This window comes from Nerophis lumbriciformis, linkage group LG37, assembly GCF_033978685.3.
Source record: "Nerophis lumbriciformis linkage group LG37, RoL_Nlum_v2.1, whole genome shotgun sequence".
Classification (NCBI taxonomy): Eukaryota; Metazoa; Chordata; class Actinopteri; order Syngnathiformes; family Syngnathidae; genus Nerophis; species Nerophis lumbriciformis.
The window spans coordinates 11,235,001-11,253,134 of NC_084584.2; the positions used below are offsets into that span (position 1 = coordinate 11,235,001).

Below are 18,134 nucleotides of genomic sequence, written 5' to 3' on the forward strand. Positions count from 1 at the left end.
GAACAAATACCCAGAACCCCTTGCAGCACTAACTCTTCTGGGACGCTACAATATACACCCCCTGCTACCCCCTACCCTAAACCCCACCCCAAACCCTGCCCACCTCAACCTCCTCATGCTCTCTCAGGGAGAGCATGTCTCAAATTCCAAGCTGCTGTTTTGAGGCATGTTAAAAAAAATAATGCACTTTGTGACTTCAATAATAAATATGGCAGTGCCATGTTGGCATTTTTTTTATCCATAACTTGAGTTGATTTATTTTTGGAAAACCTTGTTACATTGTTTAATGCATCCAGCGGGGCATAATAATGTGTTAATTCCCATACTTGCCAACCTTGAGACCTCAGAATTCGGGAGATTTGGGGGTTGAGGTGGGGGGGGGGGGGGGGGGGGGTCAGGGTGAGCGGGGGCATGGTTAAGGGGGGAGGAGTCTATTTATAGCTAGAATTCACTATATTTAAAGTATTTCTTTTATATATATATGTATATACATATATATATATATATATATATATGTATATATATATATATATAGTAGGGCTGCAACTAACGATTAATTTGATAATCGATTAATCTGTCGATTGTTACTTCGATTAATCGATTAATAATCGGATAAAAGAGCCAAACTACATTTCTATCCTTTCCAGTATTTTATTGGAAAAAAACAGCATACTGGCACCATACTTTTTTGGATTATTGTTTCTCAGCTGTTGCAGTTTATAAATAAAGGTTTATCAAAATTAAAAAATTGCCTCTGCGCATGCGCATAGCAATGAATCGATGACTAACTATTTATATAATCGATTTTAATGGATTTAATCGATTAGTTGTGGCAGCCCTAATATATATATATATATATATATATATATATATATATAAAAATATATATATATATATATATATATATAAAATAAACTTTATAATACTTGACTTTCAGTGAATTCTAGCTATTTATATATATGTATTTTATTATATATATATATATATATATATATATATATATATATATATATATATATATATATATATATATATATATATATACATATATATACATATATATATAAAATAAATACTTGAATTTCAGTGTTCATTTATTTACACATATACACACACATAACACTCCTCTACTCCTTGTTGTATTTGAAAGGGCAATGCTTTGCAGCCAGTAGCACAGCCTTTAAAGGAGCATAGGTATGGGCAGCATCTGTGAAATTTAATTAGCAGGAAAGGAGTGAGTTTAGGGTTGAATTGTCCATCCTCGTTCTATTCTCTGTCACTCGTCGTCGCCATGACTTGCCTCTTCTTCGTTCTTCTGCTTCGTCTCCTTCTTGTCGTGTGTGCAGTTGTGCACTCTCCAAAAGCCGTAGATGTTGTAACGTGACTGGGCCGGCACGCTGTTTATGTGAAGGAAAAGCGGACGTGACGACAGGCTGTCCTCACTCAGGTCCGCAAGGACCTGGAGGGGGCGTGTCTTAAATCCGGCTGTAAATAGGGAGAAATTCGGGAGGGTTGGCAAGTATGGTTAATTCCACGACTGTATATATCGGTATCGGTTGATATCGGAATCGGTAATTAAGAGTTGGACAATATCGGATATCGTCAAAAAAGCCATTATCGGACATCTCTACCGACAAGCGAAGGGAAAAGGCGGCGGTCACATTTACGCAGCATTGTTAGCGTGACCTTTTGCTTACAATTAAGGACGCTTCAGCCCTGATTGCACCGCTTTGAGCCGTCCAATCAGACCGCCTCCGTCGGGAACATGACTAACACGTTGTTTGTAACACAACTGACTCACACACACACACACACACACACACACACACACACACACACACACACACACACACACACACAAGCTCGGCCGCGAGGACAAGCTGTCTTTTTCCTGAATGAGCGCGTGTGAAGAGGGCGGAGCTTGTGAGTCACTTTGGGCCAAAGTGTAAGAAAGATGCGCTCGCGTCTCCCCGGCTATTGATGCAGCGGTCGCCATGGCGACGGCTCCCTGCTATAAAGGTTGCGTGAAACGTTGTGTGCGGGGTGACTCACTCCTCACGCCGGGGCCACGGTGGCGTCGTCGTTCGCCGTCTGCAAACATCGCCAGGAATTAGATTGATGGCGAATAAAGGCAAACGTCTTTTGGGAACAGACACGTGGTCTCCCTCCTCGGCTCACGTTTTAGTTTGGTCGGGTTTCCCTTCCAAAGATGGTTGTTTTTGTTGTTGTTATTGTGTCTGTGGGTCCATGTGTGAGGTCAGAGGTCACTGCGTGCCAATACTCCCACACCGGACGCCATTTTCGCAACAAAGCTGGACTATAATTGTCTCAAATCCTTCATTTTGCGGTCACATCTACAATGAAGTTGACTACTGGGCAATGATCGTTACGCGTCCTCCAATAAGCACGCTGTTTCTTCTATTTGGGTCATTTACCAAAAAAGTACACATGCGAGGCTATAGGCGAGAAGGTGCGAGCGGCTACACGACAGCTAAGCGCACAATAGCACGCAGGCTAAACATGCGTAGTAATTTGTAGTTTAAAACAGCGCATTTGTTACTTTGTTTACGTGTTATGTTACAGCCTTATTCCAAAATGGAATTTAAAAAAATGTCCTCAAAATTCTGCACACCTTCCCCAACTCTCTTGCAGCCACTTTTATTTATTCCATCCATCCATCCATCTTCTTCCACCTATTTATTTATTTTTGCAGATGACAGTCGAAACATGTCAGGTAAAGATTCCATCTTATATACCAAAAATATGGTCTGATTATACATATACTTTTTCAAATGTTCTTGTAATCAATCATGATTGATTGGGGAGACCGGGCTCCTAGTCTGTGGAACGCTCTCCCTGACCACCTGAGGGCACCACAGACTGTGGATGCTTTTAAAAAAGGCTTAAAACCCCTTTTTTTTTTTTTTTTTCTTTTTTTTTTTAAAGCCTTTTTTTTAGATATATGCATGCTAGTTCTAGTTTTTTTTTTTTTTTTTTAAAGTATTATCTTTTTATTTATTTTTTTTAAAAACACTGTAGCACTTTGAGGTTGTTTGCTCAATGGAAAGTGCTTTTTTACAAATAAAATCTATTATTATTATTATTATTACTTACATAGCCCTAAATCGCGAGTGTCTCAAAGGGCTGCACAAGCCACAACGACATCCTCGGCTCAGAGCCCGCATCAGGGCAAGGAAAAACTCAACCCAATGGGACAATGAGAAACCTTGGAGGGGACCCCCCGCCCCCCTCCAGTCCATAGTGGATCTAACATAATAGTGAGAGTCCAGTCCATAGTGGATCTGACATAATAACGTGAGAGTCCAGTCCGTAGTGGATCTAACATAATAGTGAGAGTCCAGCCCATAGTGGATATAACATAATATTGTGAGAGTCCAGTCCATAGTGGATCTAAAATAATAGTGAGAGTCCAGTCCATAGTGGATCTAACATAACAGTGTTAGAGTCCAGTCCATAGTGGATCTAACATAATATTGTGAGAGTCCAGTCCATAGTGGATCTAACATAATAGTGTGAGAGTCCAGTCCATAGTGGATCTAACATAATAGTGTGAGAGTCCAGTCCATAGTGGATCTAACATAATAGTGTGAGAGTCCAGTCCATAGTGGATCTAACATAATAGTGAGAGTCCAGTCTATAGTGGATCTAACATAATATTGTGAGAGTCCAGTCCATAGTGGAGCTAAAATAATAGTGAGAGTCCAGTCCATAGTGGATCTAACATAATAGCGTGAGAGTCCAGTCCGTAGTGGATCTAACATAATAGTGAGAGTCCAGTCCATAGTGGATCTAACATAATAGCATGAGAGTCCAGTCCGTAGTGGATCTAAGATAATATTGTGAGAGTCCAGTCCATAGTGGATCTAACATAATAGTGAGAGTCTAGTCCATAGTGGATCTAACATAATATTGTGAGAGTCCAGTCCATAGTGGATCTAGCATAATATTGTGAGAGTCCAGTCCATAGTGGATCTAACATAATAGTGAGAGTCCAGTCCATAGTGGATCTAACATAATAGTGAGAGTCCAGTCCATAGTTGATCTAACATAATAGTGAGAGTCCAGTCCATAGTGGATCTAACATAATAGTGAGAGTCCAGTCCATAGTGGATCTAACTTAATAGCATGAGAGTCCAGTCCGTAGTGGATCTAAGATAATATTGTGAGAGTCCAGTCCATAGTGGATCTAACATAATAGTGAGAGTCTAGTCCATAGTGGATCTAACATAATATTGTGAGAGTCCAGTCCATAGTGGATCTAGCATAATATTGTGAGAGTCCAGTCCATAGTGGATCTAACATAATAGTGAGAGTCCAGTCCATAGTGGATCTAACATAATAGTGAGAGTCCAGTCCATAGTTGATCTAACATAATAGTGAGAGTCCAGTCCATAGTGGATCTAACATAATAGTGTGTGTAGAATTTTGAGGACAAAAATGAATGTATTCCATTTTGGAACAAGGCCGTAACACAACAATGTGGAAGAAGTGGAGCGGGTGCACTCCATAAACAAGTATGAAAAAAATCATAGTTGCATATTCCTCACACATCCAGTAACAAGCGTGTCCGCATCATTCCATTTCTTGCGTCGTGAGCTAGCCTTAATCAATTATTGTGGCCATTAAGTGTCGCCCAAAAACAATTAAGTTAAAGTTAAAGTACCAATGATTGTCACACACACCACTCCGCTTCAACATAAAGACAGCATAATTCCATTCCAGACGGTTAATAATAAAAAAAGGTTTGTGTTTTTCCATACCAGCCATTGTTGTCTGATTCATTTCACTTGGTCAAACCTTTTTACAACATAATAATAGAAATATGTAAGGATCCTGCTGATATCATAACATCCATATATCGTATCGGTCTGTGTCACCTATACCATAAAGTTGATTTTGTTTACATTATGTAATAGCATTTATTGCCCGTAAAAGAAGCGAATTTGAGCGTGATTTGCATAAAGTTGTGTTGTTAAGGTCAAGCGTGACGCAAACGTCGCCGCGGGCTAACAATGTTTTCCTCTCCTCCCAGATTTGGATGACCCCGCCTCCAGCAGGAGAGACAGCGGCGTGAGAAGAGCTCGCCGTTGCCCCCCCCGAAACCCACCGCCGCCATGCCGCCGCCCGCCGACATCGTCAAGGTGGCCATCGAGTGGCCGGGCGCCTTCCCCAAACTGATGGAGATTGACCAGGTGGGCCTGTTGTCGTGGTAACAACTCATCCCACTGCTCGCAGGGCCCAAACATGACAACAACAACAAAGGCAGTTTGATGGAATGAAATGTAGTTATGAAGAAAAGGCTTATTAAATATTTAAAAAGGAACGCTTGATCTTGCAGATCGGAACAATTGTTAGATAAATGTCATAAAATGTGCTTACGTCAGCACAAAAAAACATGCTCGCCTTTCACTTATCCTCCCTCTGAGATTACTCAAATTGCTTTTCTTTCTCATAAGCAAATTCCAACGTCTCATCGTTAATGTGAGGCGGTAAAAAGCATTTGGAAAGAACTGTAAAAAAAAACTAAACAGTTGCGCTCTTTATTATATAATATTTCAAGATTAAAAATATATTAATGTATCCTTTTTTTCAATTTATTAAAAGCCTCGTTGTAAATAAATGACTGGTAAATATTAAGTCATGAAATATTATTGCAGAAACATGTTGAATTTAGAGGATTTTTTTGCCTCATTCCTGAGAGAACCCTGCATGTGACTGAAGCATTAAATATTGGGGGTAGGTTAATTTATTTCAAGATTAAAAATATATTAATGTATCCTTTTTTCAATATATTAAAAGCCTCATTATAAATAAACTACTGGTAAATATTAACAGTCATGAAATATTATTGCAGAAATATATTGAATTTAGAGGATTTTTTTTTACCTCATTCCTGTGAGAACCATGCATGTGACGGGAGCATTAAATACTTGGGGTTGGTTAATTTAATTCAAGATTAAAAATATATTAATGTATCCTTTTTTCAATATATTAAAAGACTCATTATAAATAAATTACTGGTAAATATTAAGTCATAAAATGTTATTGTAGAAATATATTGAATTTAGAGGATTGTTTGCCTCATTACTGTGAGAACCCTGCGTGTGACTGAAGCATTAAATACTGGGGGTTGGTTAATTTATTTCAAGATTAAAAATATATTAATGTATCCTTTTTTCAATACATCGAAAGCCTCATTATAAATAAATTACTGGTAAATATTAACAGTCATGAAATATTATTTCAGAAATATATTGAATTTAAAGGTATTTTTTGCCTTGTCCCTGTGAGAACCCTGCGTGTGACTGAAGCATTAATTTATCCAGGTTAATTTATTTCAAGATTAAAAATATATTACTGTATCCGTTTTTCAATATATTAAAAGTGTCATTATAAATAAATTACTGGTAAATATTAACAGTCATGAAATATTATTGCAGAAATATATTGAATTTAGAGGATTTTTGGGCCTCATTCCTGTGAGAACCCTGCGTGTGACTGAAGCATTAATTTATCCAGGTTAATTTCTTTCAAGATTAAAAATATATTAATGTATCCTTTTTCCAATGTATTAAAAACCTAATTTTAAATAAATTACTGGTAAATATTAACAGTCATAAAATATTATTGCAGAAATATATTGAATTTAGAGGATTTTTTTTGCCTCATTACTGTGAGAACCCTGCATTTGACTGAAGCATTAAATACTGGGGGTTGGTTAATTTATCCAGGTTAATTTAATTCAAGATTAAAAATATATTAATGTATCCTTTTTTCAATATATTAAAAGCCTCATTATAAATAAATTACTGGTAAATATTATTAGTCATGAAATATTATTTCAGAAATATATTTAATTTAAAGGTGTGTTTTGCCTCATTCCTGTGAGAACCCTGCATGTGACTGAAGCATTAATTTATCCAGGTTAATTTTTTTAAAGATGAAAAATATATTAATGTATCCTTTTTTCAATATATTAAAAACTCATAATAAATAAATTACTGGTAAATATTATCAGTCATAAAATATTACTGCAGAAATATATTTAATTTAGAGGATTTTTTTTTGCCTCATTCTTGTGAGAACCCTGCGCGTGACTGAAACATTCATTTATCCAGATTAATTTATTTCAAGATTAAAAACATATTAATATATAATTTTTTCCATATATTAAAAGCCATATTATAAATAAAGTACTGGTGAATATTAACAGTCATAAAATATTATTGCAGAAATATATTGAATTTAGAGGATTTTTTTGTCTCATTCCTGTGAGAACCCTGCGTGTGACTGAAGCATTAATTTATCCAGGTTAATTTATTTCCAGATTAAAAATATATTACTGTATCAATATATTAAAAGCGTCATTATAAATAAATGACTGGTAAATATTAACAGTCATGAAATATTATTGCAGAAATATATTGAATTTAGTGGATTTTTTGGCGTCATTCTTGTGAGAACCCTGCGCGTGACTGAAGCATTAATCATTGGGGGTTGGTTAATTTTTTTCAAGATTAAAAATATATTACTGTATCCTTTTTTCAGTATATTAAAAGCGTCATTATAAATATATTACTGGTAAATATTAACAGTCATGAAATATTATTGCAGAAATATATTGAATTTAGTGGATTTTTTGGCGTCATTCTTGTGAGAACCCTGCGTGTGACTGAAGCATTAATCACTGGGAGTTGGTTAATTTATTTCAAGATTAAAAATGTATTAATGTATCCTTTTTTCAATATATTAAAAGCCTCATTATAAATTAAAAAAACTGGTAAATATTGTCAGTCATAAAATATTATTGCAGAAATATATTGAATTGTAATTGTTTTTAATATTTACATAATTCTTAATTAATTCTAATCATCATTGTTGTCCTAAAAAGATCATTTAAGGATGCAAATATGTGTGTTTTTTGGGGGGTTAACATCTGTGATTCACGGCTACACTAATACGTGTGAGATGTCTCCATGGCAACGCGATCGGCCTCGCCGGATGAACCTCTGCGGATGTTTGGCGTCTTCCTGCCTCGGAGGCGCCGGGATGCGGCAGCGCGCTCTTCCTCCTCCTCATCATCGCCGTCATCATCACACAGCTGCCCCTGCCTCGTCCTCGTCAACACACCTCATAACCTACACACACATTCTTGCATTTTTTAGCTTCTTGAGACCGCCAACAAATGCCTACCTCTTTATAAATATTTGTATTTACAACATTAATAATATATACATAGTATGCAAATATTAAAAAGTAAAACTTATAAAAAATATTTGTATTTACAACATTAATAATATATACATACTATGCAAATATTAAAAAGTATAAAAAATATTTGTATTTACAACATTAATAATATATACATACTATGCAAATATTAAAAAGTATAAAAAATATTTGTATTTACAACATTAATAATACATACATACTATGCAAATATAAAAAAGGTAAACTTTTGGGGTTTTTACATTTTTTTGTTTGTAATGGGTTTTTAATCCTCATTATTTACTTCCTTATTACAGTATTTCTCTCTTTATATATATATATATATATATATATATATATATATATATATATATATATATATATATAATTTTATTTTACAAATTTTGGCCAAAGGGGGCGCATTTCAATTTCTTACACACACTTACAAAACCATGATTTTTAGTTTCAATTATGCAAAATTAGCTAAAATGTTAGCATGCTAACATAACGTTGGCATACTTCTAAGATGGGGCCAAGTATCAAAAGCCATGATTTTTTTGGGTCTAAACAAACAAAATTTGCTAAAATCCTAGCATAAAACCTTAGCCTGTAAACATTAGCATGATGGAAAAGTTAGCATATGTTTGATGTGGCGGTAGTCATGAAAAACCCTGATTTTTAGGTTCAATTATACAAAACTAGCTAAAATGCTAGCATAAAATGTTAACATGCTAGCGTTAGCACGCTAACATAAGAAGCATTGGCATACTTCTAAGATGGGGACAAATATTTATTTATTTTTTTAAATTAATTTTGGCCAAAGGGGGCGCATTTCAATTTCTCTCACACACTTGTTATTTCATATATTGGCCAGAGGGGGAGCAATTCAAATTTCTACACACACTTGTTATTTCATATGTTGGCCAGAGGGGGAGCACTTCAAATTTCTACACACACTTGCTATTTCATATGTTGGCCAGAGGGGGCACACTTCAAATTTCTACACACACTTGTTATTTCATATGTTGGCCAGAGGGGGAGCACTTCAAATTTCTACACACACTTGTTATTTCATATGTTGACCAGAGGGGGCGCACTTCAAATTTGTACACACACTTGTTATTTCATATGTTGGCCAGAGGGGGAGCACTTCAAATTTCTACACACACTTGTTATTTCATATGTTGACCAGAGGGGCGCACTTCACATATCTACATACACTTGTTATTTCATATGTTGGCCAGAGGGGGAGCACTTCAAATTTCTACACACACTTATTTCATATGTTGACCAGAGGGGGTGCACTTCAAATTTCTACACACACTTGTTATTTCTTATGTTGACCAGAGGGGCGCACTTCACATTTCTACACACACTTGTTATTTCATATGTTGGCCAGAGGGGGAGCACTTCAAATTTCTACAGACACTTGTTATTTCATATGTTGACCAGAGGGGGCACACTTCAAATTTCTACACACACTTGTTATTTCATTAGTTGGCCAGAGTGGGAGCACTTCAAATTTCTACACACACTTGTTATTTCATATGTTGGCCAGAGGGGGAGCAATTCGAATTTCTACACATACTTGTTATTTCATATGTTGACCAGAGGGGGAGCACTTCATATTTCTACACATACTTGTTATTTCATAAGTTGGCCAGAGTGAGAGCACTTCAAATTTCTACACACAGTTGTTATTTCATATGTTGACCAGAGGGGGCACACTTCAAATTTCTACACACACTTGTTATTTCATATGTTGGCCAGAGGGGGAGCACTTCAAATTTCTACACACACTTGTTATTTCATATGTTGGCCAGAGGGGGAGCACTTCAAATGTCTACACACACTTGTTATTTCAGAGGGAGCACACTTCAAATTTCTACACACACTTGTTATTTCATATGTTGGCCAGAGGGGGAGCACTTCAAATTTCTACACACACTTGTTATTTCTAATGTTGGCCAGAGGGGGAGCACTTCAAATTTCTACACACACTTGTTATTTCATATGTTGACCAGAGGGGGCGCACTTCAAATTTCTACACACACTTGTTATTTCATATGTTGGCCAGAGGGGGAGCACTTCAAATTTCTACACACACTTGTTATTTCATATGTTGACCAGAGGGGGCACACTTCAAATTTCTACACACACTTGTTATTTCATATGTTGACCAGAGGGGGCGCACTTCAAATTTCTACACACACTTGTTATTTCATATGTTGGCCAGAGGGGGAGCACTTCACATTTTTATACACACTTGTTATTTCATATGTTGACCAGAGGGGGAGCTTAATAAGGGTTTTGCGGTGGCCCAAACGACGTGTCCAAGTTTTAGTCTTCTGATGTTGCTTTAGGACGTCTTAACCCTCTAACCTTCATGTCCCGCTTTTGTCCCGCAGAAAAAACCTCTTTCCGCCATCATCAAAGAAGTGTGTGAAGGGTAAGTCAAGCTCAAGGCCCAGGGGCCACCTCAATTAATGTGGCCCGTCACAAAGTTTTATGTGGTGCGCCACGTCTTTTAAATTGGCCCGTCATGTCATTTTATGTAGTGTGCTACAATATTTAAAGTGGACTGTCACATAATTTTATACAGTGCGCCACATTTAATTTGGCCTGTCATGTAATTTTATGTAGTGCGCCGTGTTATGTAACGTGGCCTGTCATAATTTTATAAAGTACGCCACATTTGATGTGGCCTGTCATGTAATTTCATACAGTGCACCAAATCATTTAAAGTGGCCTGTCATGTAATTTTATGTAGTGCGCCGCGTTATTTAATGTGACCTGTCATAATTTTATAAAGTACGCCACATTTGAAGTGGCCTGTCATGTAATTTTATACAGTGCACCAAATCATTAAAAGTGGCCTGTGATGTAATTTTATGTAGTGCGCCGCGTTATTTAATGTGACCTGTCATAATTTTATAAAGTACGCCACATTTGAAGTGGCCTGTCGTGTAATTTTTTACAGTGCACAAAATCATTTAAAGTGGCCTGTCATGTAATTTTATGTAGTGCGCCGCGTTATTTAAGTGACCTGTCATAATTTTATAAAGTACGCCACATTTGAAGTGGCCTGTCATGTAATTTTATACAGTGCACCAAATTATTTAAAGTGGCCTGTCATGTAATTTTATGTAGTGCGCCGCGTTATTTAACGTGACCTGTCATAATTGTATAAAGTACGCCACATTTGAAGTGGCCTGTCATGTATTTTTATACAGTGCACCAAATTATTTAACCTGACCTGTCATGTAATTTTATACAGTGCACCAAATCATTTAAGGTGGCCTGTCATGTAATTTTAGTGATGTCATTTCTTATTTCTCCTGCAGGTGGTCGTTAGGGAACCATGAGAACTTTGCCCTGCAGATTGCTGACAACACCAACTTCTACATCACGGAAAAGGTTTGCCTCAAGCTTCAAACGATGGACTCGGTTCTATTATATTCTGACCCTGTTTGTGGCCCCCAGAACCGCAGCGAGGTGAAGAACGGCTCCATCCTGCGCCTGACCACCTCTCCCGTGAGTGGCTCCTCCCCCACCCGGCGCCACTTCCTGTTCACCCTCTCCTCTCTGGCCTTCCTCCAGTACCAGACGGCGGTGCAGCTCCACGAGCGCATCCAGTCCTCCAGCATGGACGCCAAGCTGGAGGCCCTGAAGGACCTGGCCAGCGCCTCGCGGGACATCACCTTCGCCATCGAGTTCATCAACCTGGACGGCATCTCCCTGCTCACGCAGATGGTGGAGAGCGGCACCGAGTAAGTTGCTGCTTCTAGGAACTCTTTCAAAGTTCCCGTATTGTAGTGTCACACCTGCAACAACAGGACATTAAGGAGGGGGTGGGGGGGGCAGGAGGACGTAATGTTAGCAACATTAGCATAGCAACATGCTAACATCACATTTTAACATCATGCTCAGTTAGCAACTCAAACATAATGTGAGCTACATGCTAATATCACATTTTAACATCATGCTACGTTAGCAAAATTAGCATAGCTATGTAAGTTACAGGCTAACATCACATTTTAACATCATGCTCGGTTAGCAACTCAAACATAATGTGAGCTACATGCTAATATCACATTTTAACATCATGTTATATTAGCATATCTATGTGAGCTTCATGCTAACATCACATTTTAACATCATGCTCGGTTAGCAACTCAAACATAACAATGTGAGCTACATGCTAACATCACATTTTAACATCATGCTCGGTTAGCAACTCAAGCATAACAATGTGAGCTACATGCTAACATCACATTTCAACATCATGCTCGGGTTAGCAACTCAAACATAATGTGAGCTACAAGCTAACATCACATTTTAACATCATGCTAGGTTAGCAACATAAGCATACCTATGTGAGCTACATGCTAACATCACATTTTAACATCATGCTCGGGTAGAAACTCAAACATAATGTGAGCTACATGCTAGCATCACATTTTAACATCATGCTAGGTTAGCAACATAAGCACACCTATGTGAGCTACATGCTAACATCACATTTTAACATCATGCTCGGTTAGCAACTCAAATATAATGTGAGCTACATGCTAATATCACATTTCAACATCATGCTCGGGTAGCAACTCAAACATAACAATGTGAGCTACATGCTAATATCACATTTTAACATCTTGCTATGTTAGCAAAATTAGCATAGCTATGTGAGCTACATGCTAACATCACATTTTAGCATCATGTCCGGTTAGCTATTAAAACATAATGTGAGCTACATGTTAACATCACATTTTAACATCATGCTCAGTTAGCAACTCAAACATAACAATGTGAGCTTCATGCTAACATCACATTTTAACATCATGTCTGGTTAGCTATTCAAACATAATGTGAGCTACATGTTAACATCACATTTTAACATCATGCTCAGTTAGCAACTCAAACATAACAATGTGAGCTACATGCTAACATCACATTTTAACATCATGTCCGGTTAGCAACTCAAACATAATGTGAGCTACATGATATCATCACATTTTAACATCATGCTCAGTTTGCAACTCAAACATAATGTGAGCTACATGCTAATATCACATTTCAACATCATGCTATGTTAGCAAAATTAGCATAGCTATGTGAGCTGCATGCTAACATCACATTTTGACGACATGCTCGGTTAGCAACTCAAACATAGCTATGTGAGCTACATGCTAACGTCAGATTTTAACATCACGGTCGGTTAGCAACTCAAACATAGCAATGTGAGCTACATGCTAACGTCACATTTTAACATCATGGTCGGTTAGCAACTCAAACATAATTTTAACATCATGGTCGGTTAGCAACTCAAACATAACAACGTGAGCTACATGCTAACGTCACATTTTAACATCATGGCCGGTTAGCAACTCAAACATAACAACGTGAGCTACATGCTAACGTCACATTTTAACATCATGCTATGTCAGCAACTCAAACATAACAATGTGAGCTACATGCTAACATCACATTTAAAGAACAACTACATGATTAAACTTACTCTCAGGTCTTAAACTGACTGATGGTTAGTTAGCTGTGCTGAATTTTGAGATGTGTAGTGAAGCCTAAGGGAGTCCAGATAAAGTCCCCATTGTCACACACACCCTATTTGGACACAAATATTGGGACACATACAGGAAGTGAAAGCTTGCACTCTTCTGGGACTTTCCACAAGACTAAAAAGACTTTCTCAAAGATTCCCAGCGAGGAAGCTTTCAATCATGCAAAATGTCCAGTTTGTTTACAAGTAGAGTGTCATTACTACCAGGAAGTTGCCAGTCCAACAGTAAGTTATCAGGCTAACAGATTAGCTAGTCTAATAGGAAGTTACCAGGCTAACAGTAGGTTAGCCAGTCCAACAGTAGGTTATCAGGCTAACAGATTAGCCAGTCTACCAGGAAGTTACCCGGCTAACAGTAGATTAGCCAGTCTAATAGGAAGTTACCCGGCTAACAGTAGATTAGACAGTCTAATAGGAAGTTACCAGACTAACAGTAGATTAGCCAGTCTAATAGGAAGTTACCCGGCTAACAGTAGATTAGACAGTCTAATAGGAAGTTACCAGACTAACAGTAGATTAGACAGTCTAAAAGGAAGTTACCAGGCTAACAGATTAGCCAGTCGACCAGAAAGTTACCCGGGTAACAAATTAGCCAATCTACCAGGAAGTTACCCGGCTAAAAGTAGATTAGCCAGTCCATAAAGAAGTTACCTGACTAACAGTAGATTAGCCAGTCTAATAGGAAGTTACCAGGTTAACAGTAGGATGTCAGGCTAACAGATTAGCCAGTCTAATAGGAAGTTAGCAGGCTAACAGTAGGTTAGCCAGTCTAATAGGAAGTTACCAGGTTAACAGTAGGTTATCAGGCTAACAGATTAGCCAGTCTAATAGGAAGTTACCAGGTTAACAGTAGGTTATCAGGCTAACAGATTAGCCAGTCTAATAGGAAGTTACCAGGTTAACAGTAGGATGTCAGGCTAACCGATTAGCCAGTCTAATAGGAAGTTAGCAGGCTAACAGTAGGTTCGCCAGTCTAACAGTAGGTTGTCAGACTAACAGATTAGCTAGTCTAATAGGAAGTTACCAGTAGGTTAACCACTCTACTAGGAAGTTAGCCTGGCTAATTTCTGTTTTGTTCAGTCAATTTGCAGCATTTCTCCCCTGCTGTCGTTTGTGTGTTCTTGTCATTTGCAACATTTTCCTTTTGCGTTTGTGTGATTGCAGCTTTTTAAACCTGCAACCTTTTGTTTCATGGCGCTGTCAGGTCAGCAGTTTGTATTTGCTCCTGTGTGCCAGCGTGGCCTAATAGTGGCACACACACTTCCTGCCCGCACAGGAAGTAAAGGTGCTTTGTTTTGAATGTAGTTCATGCTCTGACAAAGACACATTTTCATGTTAATGAAGAAAAGTAGCAAGGGGGGGGGGGGGTGATGTTTTATGCTAATGAGGCCCATCATTCACACTGCTGCTGGTTACTAGGCGGACACTGCCCTCTAGTGGCGACATGATGCACTTCTTCATTTCCATGCCAGTTTATCCCGGCATATCTGCTATGTCATTCATGTGCAGGCCAGGCAATAACAGTCCAAACTATTCCCTCTGCCATGTTGTTTGTTGTGTTTACGCAGCCACGCACACTTTGTCGCGCTATTGAAGGAGAACGTGTCTCGAGTGTATTGCATTCTCAAGCAGAAAATATGTTTTTGTTTGCAGTTTTGCTTTCATTTTTTAAAAGCGCCACCATTCCATTGCATGTGTTTTTGTTGTTGGCCAGGCTATAACCAGGTCACCAGGTTACCAAAAAGTTAGCCACGCTAACAGTTGGTTACCAGGCTAACAGGAAGTTAGCAAATCTACTAGGAAGTTACCCAGGGGACCAGTAGGTTAACTAGTCTACCAAGAAGTTAGCCAGGCTAGCAGTGGGTTAGCCACGTTAACAGATGGTTAAAAAGTTAAAGTAGCAATGATTGTCACACCAGGCTAACAGGAAGTTTGCAAAGCTACTAGGAGCAACCATTAAGTTAAACCAATAAGTTAGCCAGGCTAGCAGTAGGTTAGCCAGTCTAATAGGACGTTACCAGACTAACATATTAGCCAGTCCACCAGTAAATCACCACGCTAACAGTAGGTTACCCAGTCTAATAGGACGTTACCAGGCTAACAGATTAGCCAGTCTACCAGGAAGTTACCAGGCTCACAGATTAGCCAGTCTACCAGGAAGTTACCCGGCTAACAGTAGATTAGCCAGTCCAAAAGGAAGTTACCAGGCTAACAGATTAGCCAGTCAACCAGGAAGTTACCCGGCTAACAGTAGATTAGCCACTCTAATAGGAAGTTAACAGTAGGGTACCATGCTAACAGATTAGCCAGTCTAATAGGAAGTTACCAGGCTAACCCAGTCTAACAGTAGGTTATCAGGCTAACAGATTAGCCCTTCTAATAGGAAGTTACCAGGCTATCAGGCTAACAGATTAGCCAGTCTAATAGGAAGTTACCAGGCTAACAGTAGGTTAGCCAGTCTAACAGTAGGTTATCAGGCTAACAGATTAGCCCGTCTAATAGGAAGTTACCAGGCTATCAGGCTAACAGATTAGCTAGTCTAATAGGAAGTTACCAGGCTAAGTGTGTGCGTGACAATCATTGGTACTTTAACTTAACAGTAGGTTAGCCAGTCCAACAGTAGGTTATCAGGCTAACAGATTAGCCAGTCTACCAGGAAGTTACCCGGCTAACCGTAGATTAGCCAGTCTAATAGGAAGTTACCAGACTAACAGATTAGCCAATCGACCAGGAAGTTACCCGGATAACAGTAGATTAGCCAGTTTAAAAGGAAGTTACCAGGTTAACAGATTAGCCAGTCGACCAGGAAGTTACCCGGATAACAGTAGATTAGCCACTCTAATAGAAAATTACCAGGTTAACAGTAGGTTACCAGGCTAACAGATTAGCCAGTCTAATAGGAAGTTACCAGGCTAACAGTAGGTTAGCCAGTCTAACAGTTAGGATTGGGATAGGTCGTTTTTTTTTTTAATGGAGAAAGACGTTAATGTCTCTTATTTTCATGTTTCTCCAGGAAACGAGCGTTGTCACCGGTCAGTTCATCAGTGTTATCAATCACGGTTTTTTACGATAATTGTCGTTTAAAATATATTGTATATATGATATAAATATATATATATAATATAGCAGTATATATCCTATACTGTACATATATTATGTAAATATTATGTATATATGTTATATTTTATATAGTTTTTAAGTCTATTTTATACCCTTTCCATCTTTTCCATCATTTGCAACTGAGCTACTGTGTGGAACAATTTCCATTGTGGATCATTAAAGTTTGTCTAAGTCTAATGCAGAGGTGGGTAGAGTAGCCAGAAATTGTACTCAAGTAAGAGTACTGTTACTTTAGAGATTTATTACTCAAGTAAAAGTAAGGAGTAGTCACCCAAATATTTACGTAGGGAAAGGAAAAAGTATGTTGTGAAAAAACTACTCAAGTACTGAGTAACTGATGAGTAACCTGTTCGTTTAATGACGACGGCAACAAAAACATAAAAATAGCAATAAGCAAATTCAGAGCCAGGAATAGTTCTTAAGCAACTAAAACAATAATATATATTAAATAATAATACATTGACATAAAAAAAAAATAAGGCAAATTGAGCCACAATAACTTAACAGCACCATAGGCTCAGTAGGCAGAGATTACAAAGGAAAATAACAAGTTAGCCTTTACGCAAACCATAAATTCTGATAGGTGTGGGCTGCACCTGGGAACACACTGATTGGTGTGTGTGTGTGTGTGTGTGTGTGTGTGTGTGTGTGTGTGTGTGTGTGTGTGTGTGTGTGTGTGTGTGTGTGTGTGTGTGTGTGTGTGTGTGTGTGTGTGTGTGTGTGTGTGTGTCTGTGTGTCTGTGTGTCTATGAGGCTGCAGTGCGTTAATAAATGTCCCCAACGATGTACATTTGACAGTGATTCATAGCAGGGAATCTAACATCAGCCTACAGTGACAGACAACATATCTACTAACGTTACTTACCGTGATGTGCTTCCTCAAATTTGACGTTGAGTTCATGTAAGCTTAAGCTTGTTGTTGTTTGCCGGTGAAACTTTATGTGCAGTTAATCATGTGACCGCCTGGCTCTGTTTGAGTGGTGAAACGGAGTCAAACGTCACCAGTGACTGCATTTGATTGGTGAAACGCAGGCATGCGATAGATCCTACTTTGAAGGTCTGTCTGACAGACCAAAACAAACAAAGTGTGCATTAACAGATGGATAAAAATCAGTAGCGAGTAGCGAGCTGAATGTAGATAAATGGAGCGGAGTAAAGGTAGCGTTTCTTCTCTATAAATGTACTCAAGTAAAAGTATGTTGCATTA

The 18,134-nt window shown here is 38.2% G+C and overlaps 1 protein-coding gene across 1 annotated transcript in view; it reads left to right on the forward strand.

Moving 5' to 3' along the window:
• The window catches only part of elmo1 (engulfment and cell motility 1 (ced-12 homolog, C. elegans)), a 134,568-nt gene that overhangs the window by 63,494 nt on the left and 52,940 nt on the right, over positions 1–18,134 (forward strand). Inside the window, exons 2-6 of the mRNA XM_061931101.1 lie at positions 5,054–5,213; positions 10,638–10,678; positions 11,574–11,646; positions 11,713–11,763; positions 11,830–11,999. Coding sequence (XP_061787085.1) covers positions 5,136–5,213; positions 10,638–10,678; positions 11,574–11,646; positions 11,713–11,763; positions 11,830–11,999 — 413 coding nt within the window. The 5' untranslated portion in view covers positions 5,054–5,135. The remainder of the gene's footprint in view (positions 1–5,053; positions 5,214–10,637; positions 10,679–11,573; positions 11,647–11,712; positions 11,764–11,829; positions 12,000–18,134) is intronic.